At 43.0% G+C, this 12890-nt stretch overlaps 1 protein-coding gene across 6 annotated transcripts in view; it reads left to right on the top strand.

Annotated features, from left to right (window-relative positions):
- The window catches only part of LOC146863348 (uncharacterized), a 42935-nt gene extending 32639 nt beyond the window's left edge, over window positions 1–10296 (top strand). For 2 of the 6 annotated variants that reach the window (XR_014978240.1, XR_014978239.1), the window contains 3 exons: window positions 4538–4640; window positions 4736–4814; window positions 5085–6974. Coding sequence is in view for 2 of the 6 variants with exons in the window: in XM_085642791.1 (XP_085498917.1) it covers window positions 8818–10296 (1479 nt within the window). In the remaining 4 variants the exon portion in view is untranslated. Of the gene's footprint in view, window positions 1–4537; window positions 4641–4735; window positions 4815–5084; window positions 6975–8611 lie in introns of those variants that run through there. The other 4 variants (XR_014978242.1, XR_014978241.1, XM_085642791.1 and 1 more) reach the window with 2 other exon arrangements.
- The last annotated feature ends 2594 nt before the right edge of the window (window positions 10297–12890 follow it).

The raw sequence follows: 12890 nt of genomic DNA on the forward strand, positions 1-12890 counted from the left end.
AACTAAACAAAGCGGAATAAAAATATGTACCTGGAACATCAATGGTCTAGCGGCTAAAATGTCAGATCAGGAATTCATGAGCTACACAGAAAAATTCTATATGATACTTCTAGAAGAGACTTGGAAAGAGAAACAATTTAGTCTGAAGGGATTTGCATCACATTCTGTTCCAGCAACCAAGACCTCAAATCTAGGACGTAGCTCAGGAGGATTATCGATACTGACCTCTGTAAAAACGATTGGAGATACAATACCAATAACTATTAAAATATCACCGCCAAATGGTGTGCAGGCCATAAAAATAGCGCTGAAAATAGATCAACAAATGCAGACAGTAATAATAATAAACATCTATCTGCACCCAAAAGGAAAGAAAAAAGCAATCTCAGAACTTCCGGCTGAATTAGACAGGTTGATGGAAGAGGAAATCATGGACCACATAATTCTTGCCGGAGATTTCAATATGCACCTCATAGAAACGACCCAAGCTTCAGATTTTATACAAGAGATATCAGATGCTTGGGACATACCAACATCAAACCAACTTGTGGTGCTAAATATCTTCTACAGGAATTGGAGCATCGTAATATGAGGGCTGTGAATGGCCGCTTTAGCGAGGATCAGCCACCGGCGGCAACTTTTCACACGCCCAAAATTTCAACATACTTGGACTATACCTTTTGTGAGCCTAGGTCTCTTCAATAATATAACTGCATTTGAGATTGGCAGTAACGATCTTAGCGATCATTTTCCCCAGGAATTAACCCTGGGAGCAAATCCAGCCGAGAAATTTTCAGCAACTGCAGCAATAGCCCAAATTAGCACCATTAACTTCAAGCGAATAAGGTGCAACTCGGAAAATATAGATGTAATAGCGGTTACCGCGAAACAACTCCATGCACAAATGGACGAAGAGGCTGGGAACCCTTTAGAACGCTGGTCCAACTACACTAAATCTCTTAGCGAGACATTTCCAAATAATTCAAACAAGAAGGAAAAGCCTGCCGCATATACCCCCAATAAAAAAATGAAATGCCCTGAGATCAAGAGACTGAAACGACTTATAAATCAAACATTTAAACAACTACGTAAACACCCAAATAACTGGCAACTGCAAAATACCTTGCGGCAAACAAGGAAAATATTAAAACAAAGGAGATGGGCAGTTAAGAAAGAGAAAGATCATAAAGCCTGGGCATTACTTTACTACGATGCAAAACAGAAAAACAGTGCCAAATTCTGGCAAAAGGTCATAATGCTGCTGAGACCAGGACACCACGGGATTGGTTCCAACGTTACGGAAGCAGCATGGAATAATTATCTATTCAAGCACTTTAATGATTCAGAACTAGTTGTGGAAACTCGGATAACAAGTACAACAAGTAGTAACTCTGCCTATATAATAGCTGCAGCTATTAGTCAAAATAAGACAAGTGAGGTAAAGCTTGAAAATCACTATCTGCCAGAACAGAATAAAGACCAGTTGACTAAAACAAACACATTGATCTTAACTGAGGTGAACCCTGACATAGAACTACAACTTATCAAGAAACAAATACCTAAAGGTAGGCGAATAGGAGCACCTGGTCCCAACGGAATACCACCAATGTTATTTAAACAAGATCCCGATTTTTGGAGCAAAGTTCTGGAGCCAGTTTAAAGACACGCTCTAACATCTACAAAACTACCAGATTCTTGGGTGGATCAATTGTAAGCCCGATATATAAACAAGGAGGGCGCGACAACCCAAACAACTATCGGTTGATCGCCCTGATAGATGTAGAGACCAAATATTACGCAGGGATCCTTCTGGAAGAATTAACAAGTTGGGCAGCTGAAAACAACATCATCCCCATAACGCAGACTGGATTTCAAAAAGGCCAAGGAGCGACAACGAACATCATGGCCCTGTCCATACTTATGGATGCCGCAAGAGAGAATAAATACGCATTGTATTTCTGCTTCATAGACTATGCAGCTGCATTCGATCATGTGGACCGCAATACACTCTGGATCAAACTGGCAAGATGGGGGATTCCTTCCCCACTCCTGAATCAAATCAGATACCTGTACACGGATACGTGGATTAGGATAAAACTGGGAGAAGGCTCTCGATTATCCAGAAGAATCCCAACAAATAAAGGCCTCAAGCAAGGATGTGTCCTCTCACCAGTGTTGTTTAACCTCTTTATGGCTGATTTGCCTGAAGAATAGGACAGATGTTCATCTCACGGTCCATCGCTAGGAGGAAAAACCTTGACAAACTTGCTCTATGCCGATGATTTAGTCCTACTCAGTCGCACTCCTATTGGGCTACAACGCCTCTTGGATACAACTAATAAATTCTCAAAAAAGAACATCTTAAAAATAAATTATACAAAAACTAAGATCATGGCAGTCAACTACCATAAAAATTCAACGCCAAGGTGGTACCTTGATGGGCAAATAATACAGCAAGCAACTTCCTATAAGTACCTGGGTATCCTCCTGGACCACAACAACTCATGCAAACCACAGCTGGAGACCTTAAGGAGAAAAGGGATGACGACCTGTTTGGCACTTAAACCTTTAAAGAATCTGCTGCAAGACCTCTCTCTGGAGCCTTTCCTAAAAGTATTGAGAGCTAAACTCCAACCTACAATCACATATGGGAGTGAACAAATGAGAGGAAGAGACGCCATGACGTTAAACAATATAATAACAACTTCATATCGTTCAATATTCCAACTTCCTAGATATGTCTCTCCAGCCCAACTTGCACTAGAATTTGGTGTACAAAACCAAATAGTGGAGAGAATGGGAGCCTTTGTAAAAACCTGGCATAAAATCAGACTAGCGGAAAAAGGCACTTTAAACAACCTTTTATGGACAGAGATAACACGAACCAGCAAATCTCCAACTAACAAATACCTCAAAGACTCAATAGGGAAACTAGGTTTAGAGAACCTATGGAATACTTCAGCGACTCACACTGTTTTTAAAAAGCTAGCAACAAAAGCGACAAGAAGCATCTCCCTCGCATTAGAAAAGGAAGCACTATCAAGACGAGCTCACGGATGGACAGTTCTTAACAATTATAAAAACGGCAAACCCCAAACCTACCTAAATCTAGGAATAAAGATTCATACAAAACAAAAATTCCTGAAGTTAAGACTGGGGGTTGGGCCTATAAAAGCTCTATTACCGCCATGGAAAAGAAGAGGACCAGATTATAAATGTAGATTATGTGGACTGGGCGAAGAGAACATTATCCACATTATCTGCATATGTGACAAATTGAAAGACATAAGGGTATCACTACTAAAGCCTTTTTTTAATCAGTGCGGCGTGAGGTCCTGCAGACAGGCAGTACTTCTATGTTTCAATCCGACCGTCACTCAACTAAATTGCCGCCTTACAAAATTCTTGGACATTACAGAGAAAAGATTAAATATTTAAAAAAAAAAAAAATAAGGAACCTTTGCTAAACAGATAAATTTACCGGCAACTTGTATAAAATTTCAAACATCGAAAATAATACATGGTCCAAGAAATGAACACCAGGATTAGATTCCCAAATGGTTCAGGGAAGTAGAGATTACCCCTTTGATGATGGACAATTTTCTCTTACTCGCACATTTTAAGAATTGTAACCTTTTCTTTTTTGTATTGTATAGTGTCCTCTGTTTTTTTTAGAACATTGTTTTTTACATTGTACATAATCTGAATCAATATGTAACTGTCCTTTCTTTGTATGATCAACATATGCAATGATTTTAATTAATTTATGCATAATAAATTTACTTTCTTACTTACTTGTCACAACTGGACTACGGGAACATTCTGTATCTGTGCGCCCCAAAATACGCCGTGAACCAACTGCAGGTGGTGCAGTGCGCTGCAGCTGGGACCCTGCTACAAATCCCAAAACAGCAGTCAGCCAGAACAGCCCTGAGGTAACTTCACTGGCTCCCAGTCCAGGCGAGGATTAAGTTCAAGGCCCTGTGTAATGCTCACAGAGCCATGAATGACAGAGGCCCGACACTATTCAAAATATTGGTTAAACACTATACACCAAGCAGGACCCTAAGGTCCTCACATGACCATCTTATGCAACAGGGCAGAATAAAAAGAGTAAGATGGGGAGGAAGGTCCTTTAAGCACTTGGTTCCTAAAATGTGGAACACACTACCCAGGGACATGCGCATGATAACCAACGAACTAGCGTTCAGAAAAACACTCCAAACACTGCTGTTTCCTTAACCTCCCGATCTCAGACCCTCTGATTTATACCATCACTGTTATGTTTCTCCTAGTGCTGGGAAACCTAAGGGCAGCTACGCGCTTTATAAATCCATAAACATACAGATTACTTTAGGTCTCCGTGAGACAGCGCATGCAGCGCATGCGCTAACAAGGCGAGACCTAAAAAGGAGGGTAAAAAGGGAGAGGAGTGGCTAGTGGAACAAGTTTAAATGAATATATGTGCCATAAATAGAGAATGCAGGGTGATGTCAAGGAAGTGGAAATCTACAAATGTTTCACTTATTTTTCACAGACCTTAACAAGAGGAAGAATCTAAAAACAACCCTGACTAAAACATTACAAAGCAAAATTGAGAGGGATGAAGTTAACGTTTGGAGAGAAAAAAACGCTATAAGGTGAGAATTAAATAAATTAACAATTAAAAAGGAATAATTAGAAGTCCTTAGAATATATACATTTAAATAATGGAAATATTTCTTCATTTGTATAGAATACTTTTTTTGATGGGAGTATATGTCCTGACAATATAGGAAGACACAGAGATAGCAAAAATCAAGATATTGCACAAGGTAAATGAGACATAATCATAATGTTTATCGAAGCACAATGCTAAAGGAAATAGATGTATAGGTACTATGATGAAAAGAGGTGGCAGATTAACTGTATGTTTAACTGAATGTAGCCTCAAAGGAGATTATGTAAAAAACATTTGGGCATATATAATTTGTGCTTTAACAAACGTGGACTGAGTCCACGTGTGTTGTTAAATAGATATATTGTGCTAATTTTTAGTTGTGTATGGTTTAGATTCTAATTGTAATGTTCTATGTTTGTAACAGCCCTGAAGAAGCGCAGTGGAGCGCGAATCACGTGTTGGCTTTTTTCAGACGGCGGCTACTTTCTGACTGCTTAAGAAAAAGAAATTAAAACAAAAAGAAAGAAACTAAGAAAAATTGCGTATTATTGATGCTGTGTGTATATCTCAGTGATGTTTTTTTTGATTTATACACAAACTTAGTCAAACCAAAGGAATGAGGGGGCACACCGACCAAGTATTACGAGTGTTTAATCACTCAGAAACCATTAAACACTCGTAATACTTGGTCGGGGTGCCGCCTCATTCCTTTGGTTTGACTAAGTTTGAACAACCGTGGCTGACCTCCGCCATGGCAGGCACCGACACGTATTGGCAGGCGTGCGGCGCTGGGTGGAAGCTTTCTTTGGAATATATATATATATATATTTGCGACTACCACCATGAATAAAAAAATAAAACAAGCAAAGTCTCTCACTTTATTTTTTAATTTTTGTAATGTAGCCCCCAGGTGGGCCAGGTCCCGTGGGCATGCAGAGTTTATAAAAAAAATAACAAGGAGGAAGGCGCATGGAGCCTCCCTACAAGGACTTATTTAAGCCCCAGGGACTACCACATCCCCGGGCTCATGTAAATTATATTGGGGGGGGGGCCCCAGTAACCCCACAGAGACCACATCTTCTCTGGGTGCTACTGTAAATATTAAATAGGGAGTCCCCGGGGCTAATTGTATTGTTGAAAAAGAGGGAGGGGGCCATGCGCCCCCACCCTCTCAGGCCATATCTGGCCACAGGCCCCCCCCCTCCCCCGGCAGGCTTAGAATAACAAAGGAGGGGTGCCGCACAGCCCTCCTCCTGGAGCCATATATGGCCCTGGGGACCCCCCCACCCAGGGCCAGATCCTGCTATCTCCTGGGGAGCTGACCCTCGGGAGAAAGTTGTTTGCCTGTCAAACTGCTCTCACTTGCTGGATGCAGAGTTTACATCTCTTTCTCTGCCCCCAGACATGTGGACAGGGAAAGAGATCTAACTATTGTTCTTGCACACAGGGAGCTGAATTTCCAGCAGCTCTCTGTGTGCGAGAGCAATGACCGCTCCTGGAGGAGGCGAGCAACTGGCTGGGACAGCCACGCTGTCCCCAACATGCACACTGGATGACCTGGGTGGGGCCAGGGCAACCAGGCAGACGTGGCCGGGCCCCAGAGGATGGGGTCCCCGGAGGCAAAATCAGCCACGAGGCATAGCTCCTCTCCCCAATGGGAAGCACTTATGTGTGTGTATATATATATAGCAGGAAGCCCAACTTGAAGCTCCACTGCTGCAAATTACAAATGATGCCGACTTCCTGGGCTTGACGGCAATTCCACATTGAAAGGCGACCCGTACGTTAAAGCTGAACCCTAGTGAGGAAGCTATTCTTTTTATTGGAACTGCGATATACAGAATTATTCTTGCAGCATTATGGAAAAACCAGGATGCCCCTAATTTTCAAATGTGGCTATCCAGATTTCTGTCTATATATAATTACGAGCTAGCAATTTATGCCACTAGGGGCTTCAAGTCCAAAAAACGAGGCGATAAGATCTGGTCCCCTATCACAGCTTGGGTTACTGCAGGTGTTTCAAATTAATGTATAAAAACTCTGTCAATATGTTTCCTACATTCTCTTTTATTACAATAACCGTTATAGCTTTATTTGGTCTCTGTATGTACCCTTTTGGTTGTTTGTATTTTTTGACTCGACGTGTTCTTCAACCCAACATTTACCCTGCGTGTAGTATGACCTCATTGTTAGTGGTTTTTCTTGTTTCTTTTTCTTTTTTACTTGCTGGAGTTGTCTAAAATAAAAAAAAAAAGAAATAAAAAAAAAGAAAGGCGACCCAAAATGCTTTGTGGAGGTGAATGCATCGTTGATATACTGGAGTGCAATCTGCAGTGATTGTGATGAGTGGGTTCTTGGGTGTCCTTACCGGGTGGGAGCAGAGTCCATCCTTCTCCTGTTACATTACTACAAGTATACAAATGTGCAAAATCACTTGGAAGCTTCACCCATATGGCTCTGCCTACCTTTGTATTCTACAAAGGTAGATGTAGTGTAGAGTATGTACTAGACATTTACCCAAGAAGGTAGCACTTAGTATTTAACCAATAGAAAGTACTCCATTTGGGTAGATATTTTGTGCAAAACTGTGGACGTTTGTTGGATAAAGGGACTCGTATGTTCCTGTGGTGGCCCAGTCACTGACACAGCTATTTACACACCCACACAGACACCTAGACATTCACACACTCAAGGACTCACACACCCACTGACAGACCTACTTGGATACTCTCACACACACTCAGACACTCAGGCACTCATGCACCCACTCACACATGGACTGACTCTCACACCCACTCACAAACCTACTCATGCACCCACCCACTCAAAAAACCACTAAAACTCTCACAGACCAACCAGACACTCATGCACCCACTTACAGAACCACTCCTACTCTCTCACACCCACCACAGACCTACTCAGAGACTCGCACACTGACTCACAGCCCCCCACAGTCATGCATCCACTTGCAGACCCACTCAGCCACTCATGCACGCACTCACAGACTGACTCACACACTGAGGCACTCACAAACCCAGACACACTCATACCCACTCACAGACCCACTCAGATACTCGTGTACCCAATCACAGACCCACTCAGATACTCGTGTACCCACTCACAGACCCACTCACACTCATGCACCCAGTGAGAGACTTATGCAGCTACTCCCAGACCCACTCAGACACTCATGCACCCAGTGAGTATACTATGCAGCTACACCCAGACCCACTGAGACACTCACACACCTACTGAGACACTTATGCACTCACTCACAAAGCTTACAGTTAGGAAATATAACAAAACAAACCTTAGAAATTCACAAAAAAACAACTAACAGTGACGTTATAGTTAATGATGCATTCCGTTGTAAGAGCAATAGTGTCTCTACCAAGAGCAAGACATCAGCGGTGTACATCAACTAGCTAAGAGGCTAGATGGTTATCAATGCTAGCTGAAAAGCAAAAAACTTTCAAACTGTAAAGGGTGATTAGATATAAATTAACACGTTTATATCACTTCATTTTGCGAATACATTCCTCTGTGCATCTAGGGTGGTAACGAATTTATAAGATCATTGGAGTAATAGGTTAATTCATAAAGTTTCACATCGTGGTGGGTCATAATCCCACCAACTTTATGAGTATTAATGAGATTGCAGGGAAATTATGACTCACTGATTGGAAGCCACCACAGGGATGGTGGCCTGCGAGGGACTGCAGACCACCATCCCTGTGATTTGCTTTAATTAAAGTAGACTTACGTTTTTTAATGGAGCATGTTTTCTTTAAAAGGAAGGGACTGTGTTTAAAAACAAAAGTCTCTTTCTTTTAAAATGTAAATCTGGCCCACAATCCTTACTAATCAACTAGTCATGAAAACTAAATAGTAGCTGGTATAAATGCATTACGAGGTTCTGAATTAATGTTAATTGTTTTTCCCCATCCACAGAGATGACAGTCAGTAGAGCACCGAAGAAAAGGAATTATGAATGATGAAAAAATGTGAGCCACGCCATCTATTTCAAGAGGAGTCAGTGTTATCAATGCAAGAACATGAACTTCATTTAAGCACCCCACAGTTCACAAAGAAAGCCTCTTATAGATTGAGCAAGGAGCCAACTTGTTAGCGCTTCTAATATAAGCCAAGTAAGAAAAATGACCAAAAGAAAAACGAGTGCTACAAAAGGACGATTCATGTGTCCTGGTTGTGGGACGATTTTCAGTGAAACTGAATCACTTCTCATTCATCAGATAGTGCAGACAAATGAAAAAGCTTATTCATGCAAGGAATGTGGCAAATGTTTTGGACTTTCTTCAAGCCTTAAAGTTCACCATAGAATACACACAGGGGAAAAACCATATGCTTGCAACATGTGTAACAAAAAGTTCATTCAGCTAGCACATTTCAGAACACACCAACTAACGCACACACAAGAGAAATCACATGAGTGTAGTGAATGTGGAAAGAGATTTAGAAAGCACGCACACCTTGTTGTTCACAAGCGAACACACACTGGTGAGAAACCACATAAATGTTCTGAATGTGGTATGTGCTTTGCCCAGGTATCACACCTTAATTGTCACCAGCGCATACATACTGGGGAGAAACCACATACATGCAAAGAATGTGGAAAAAGCTTTGGACTAAAGTCATCACTTACTACACATGAACGTATACACACTGGAGAAAATCCCTACACGTGTAATGAATGTGGAAAATGTTTTAACCAGTCATCAAATCTGACCACTCACATGCGATCACACAGTATAGATAAACCATATGAATGTAATGATTGTGGAAAGAAATTCAAAAGGGCTTCATTTCTCATTACTCACCAAACAATACACTCAGGAGATAGACCATATCGATGTAATGAATGTGGCAAGAGCTTCCGGCAAGCATACCACCTTAAATCGCACAATACAATACATACAGGTGAGAAACCCTATATATGCAGTGAATGTGGGAAGAGGTTCAGCCTGCCGGAATACCTGGGGACACACCAGAGGACACACACAGGAGAGAAACCCTTTGCATGCAAGGAATGTGGAAAGAGATTTACCTTGTCTGGGGACCTTATAAAACACAACATAGTCCACCAAGGTGTTAAACCATATAGTTGTCAAACATGTGGGAAGAATTTTAGTCGTCGAACTTGCTTGATCAAACACCAGAGCATACATTCCGGTGAAAAACCCTATTTTTGTAAGGAATGTGGGAAAAGATTTTTTGGGCCTTCAAGTCTGCTTGTTCACCAGAGAGAACATGAAGGTTTAAAACGCATTCCATGCGATGAATGTGGTAAGGAATTCAGCTCATCGTACCTGAAAAGCCACAAGGATACGCATACACAAGGAAAGCCATTTGCATGTAAGATCTGTGGAAAGTGCTTTAGCCGTACTATATACTTACAGAAACATCAAACAATCCACAGTGGAGAGAAGCCATATAAATGTAATGAATGTGGCAAATGTTTTAGAAGGACAACAGAACTACTGTACCATGAAGGAATGCATACAGGTGATCAACCCTATAAATGTACTATGTGCCCGAAGAGTTTTCACATATCATCCGTCCTTGAGAAGCATCGCAAAACACATGACAAAAAGAAAAGAATAATAATAAATATGTAGTAACTGTGGAATGAATTTTGCTGGACTTCATGCTTGATGACTCACCGGTGAATGCACACCTGTACAAAATAAGTAATTTCAGTAGATACCAATACTATTGCATTTATTTTGATGGATCCGTTATTTGTTACTACTTTCTTGCATTGTTTGCCAGGTGGTTGTTTTTGGCAGCTAATTGATCTTTATTTTGTCCCTTTCTAAGAAAGGATTTATTTCCCTGTTAAAGTCGGTGGGTGAAAGGGCTGAAACCAGAGCCGAACACAAGCTATCTTAATGTCCTGAAATTGAGTACCTTCCATTCAGGCATGTTGTTCCCTGCCTTTCTAATTAGTCCTAGTCCAACTGAGTGACACCTAGTACTCTCATTTGATTCTTGAGAATACGTAATAAAGTTCCAAACAAATCCCAACAGACAAATCAAATAAACATCCTGCGTAATAGTGGCTGAAATCCTCCCAAAAGTGGTTTTCTCTCACATCCAGTAGCATGATTTCTATTCCCAATTTGACATGGGGTCCCGCATCGCTTGGAGTCCTACCTGCTGCTGGGGTGCTGTCTTCCCTCGCTGCCATCTAGAGGGGCTGCCTGCTACCGCTGTTGCGCTCAGAGGAGTCGAGGAGGGCTTGAGACACGACGCTGGACTCCGTGTCCCAGGAGCCCGTGCTCGGCTGCACCTGTGCTCTCTCCCCGCCCACCCGACCTGGACTGCTTTAAAGACCTCGCGGAACCCGCTGGCGCGGGTCCCGCATCGCTTGGAGTCCTACCTGCTGCTGGGGTGCTGTCTTCCCTCGCTGCCATCTAGAGGGGCTGCCTGCTACCGCTGTTGCGCTCAGAGGAGTCGAGGAGGGCTTGAGACACGACGCGGGACTCCGTGTCCCAGGAGCCCGTGCTCGGCTGCACCTGTGCTCTCTCCCCGCCCACCCGACCTAGCCCTGCCACGTCCCATAAAGGAGGAGGCGCCATCCGCTACGCGGGACGCGCCGGACAAAGCCCGGACAAAGGGCGGGCCGTCTGTGGCCGTCAGGGGCCGAAGGAGGCTGGGCTGGGCCATGTCCCCTTCCTCTTCAGTAACTGTGAGTACATACCCCCACTCTGTACCTGGAGAACTATGTCTACACGTTCTGGAAAGTTGTTAAGGAACGAAGGCGCAAGGGGGCCAAATGTGGCAAGCCCCATTATAGGGACCATGGACCGTTTTATCACCAGGGTGGCGGCGGTCATTGAAAAGGAGATTGCCATGTCTGAGCGGCGTTTATCTGAGGTTTACCTCCCCTCAAGACGTTCATCCTTGGGGGTCGACGCCCAATCATCATTGATACCGGCCAGTGCCCTGGTCCAAGCCATTTCTTCTCCTAGTGTGCCTAGTGTTTCCATAGACCCCCCCCAGTTGGTTGGCATAGAGCAAAATATAGGTAGACTAGAAAATTTGGCTGCTTTTTTTTCCTATAGTCACTGCGGAGGTTGATGGCCTTGGTAAGCTTTCCACAACATCATCCACTAATTCCCCAAGCGAAGCTATCAGTGATCTGGAACCCTCAACACTGCTCACTTCGCCCTTAGCCCTACCAGAAGGGGAGCTAGCCAGGTCTCCCAAAAACTCCCAAACTCCAATCATTAGACAGGAGAATAGGCCCCCAAGTAAGAAGGTTCGAAAACGTAAAAAGGGTTGCCCAGTCAGACAGGCCGCTCTTTATCAAAGCTTAAGAAAGCCTTTTGGAGCTGGTATGAGAACCATAAGGGCTAAGGCTATAGCGAATGAATCTGATATAGTTGGGGATGTTTTGAATCCTTCTGAGGAGTTACACCCAGACGCAAATACTGTGAAGCCTTTAAAGCTTCTTGACTTAGCAACGGCTGAAAATATTTTTGAGAAGGTTTACAGCCTCTTGAACCCGTTGCTAACACAAGTTAAATGTCTCGGGGAGAGGATAGACAAACTTGAGCAATCAACCCTTGACGGCTTTCATTCACTTAAAACAACAGTTAAACAAATAATTAGAGTGACTGAAAACAAGGACTTGGGTGCAAACGGGAACGAGTCCTTACCTCAGAGAGACCCTAAGCACCCAATTTGTCTTAACAAGGGTGTTTTTAATAGTCCATTAATCCCAGCTCTCATATCTCCCCCCCGTCCCAAAGCAGGACCACAGCAAAAGGGTTCACTAACTCACATAGAGCCTGATAAAAATAAGCCTAAGCCTCTCCAACAAAAGCAGCCACAGACAGCTAGTGGCAAAATGGAAGTTTCCCAAAAACCAGGGGCATGTAGCAATTTTAACAAGTTAGCCCTAGAGAAAGTCCCTAGGCCTGTTTCCCATCCTACCACTATATCCACCCCTTCACTGGCCTCTAGCAAGCCAGTACGACGGATCCCCCCTGTAAATCTCCCACCAGACTGTCAACCTTTTGTTGCAGTCATGGTCAATGAGCCCCCTCTAAAGGAAGGCCAGTTGGAAAATCATCAATCACTTAAGAATAAGTGTATCCACTGGCTGAAGGCAAACAAGCCAATCCCGTTGGGTGTGGATGGCATTATTTTAAGTGTCCGCAGAGTGGACTGGGTAGGGCAGGGGAAAAAAACGCAGGAGGGGGAT

The sequence above is a fragment of the Triturus cristatus genome, chromosome 2_2 (assembly GCF_964204655.1).
Source record: "Triturus cristatus chromosome 2_2, aTriCri1.1, whole genome shotgun sequence".
In the NCBI taxonomy this organism is placed as follows: Eukaryota; Metazoa; Chordata; class Amphibia; order Caudata; family Salamandridae; genus Triturus; species Triturus cristatus.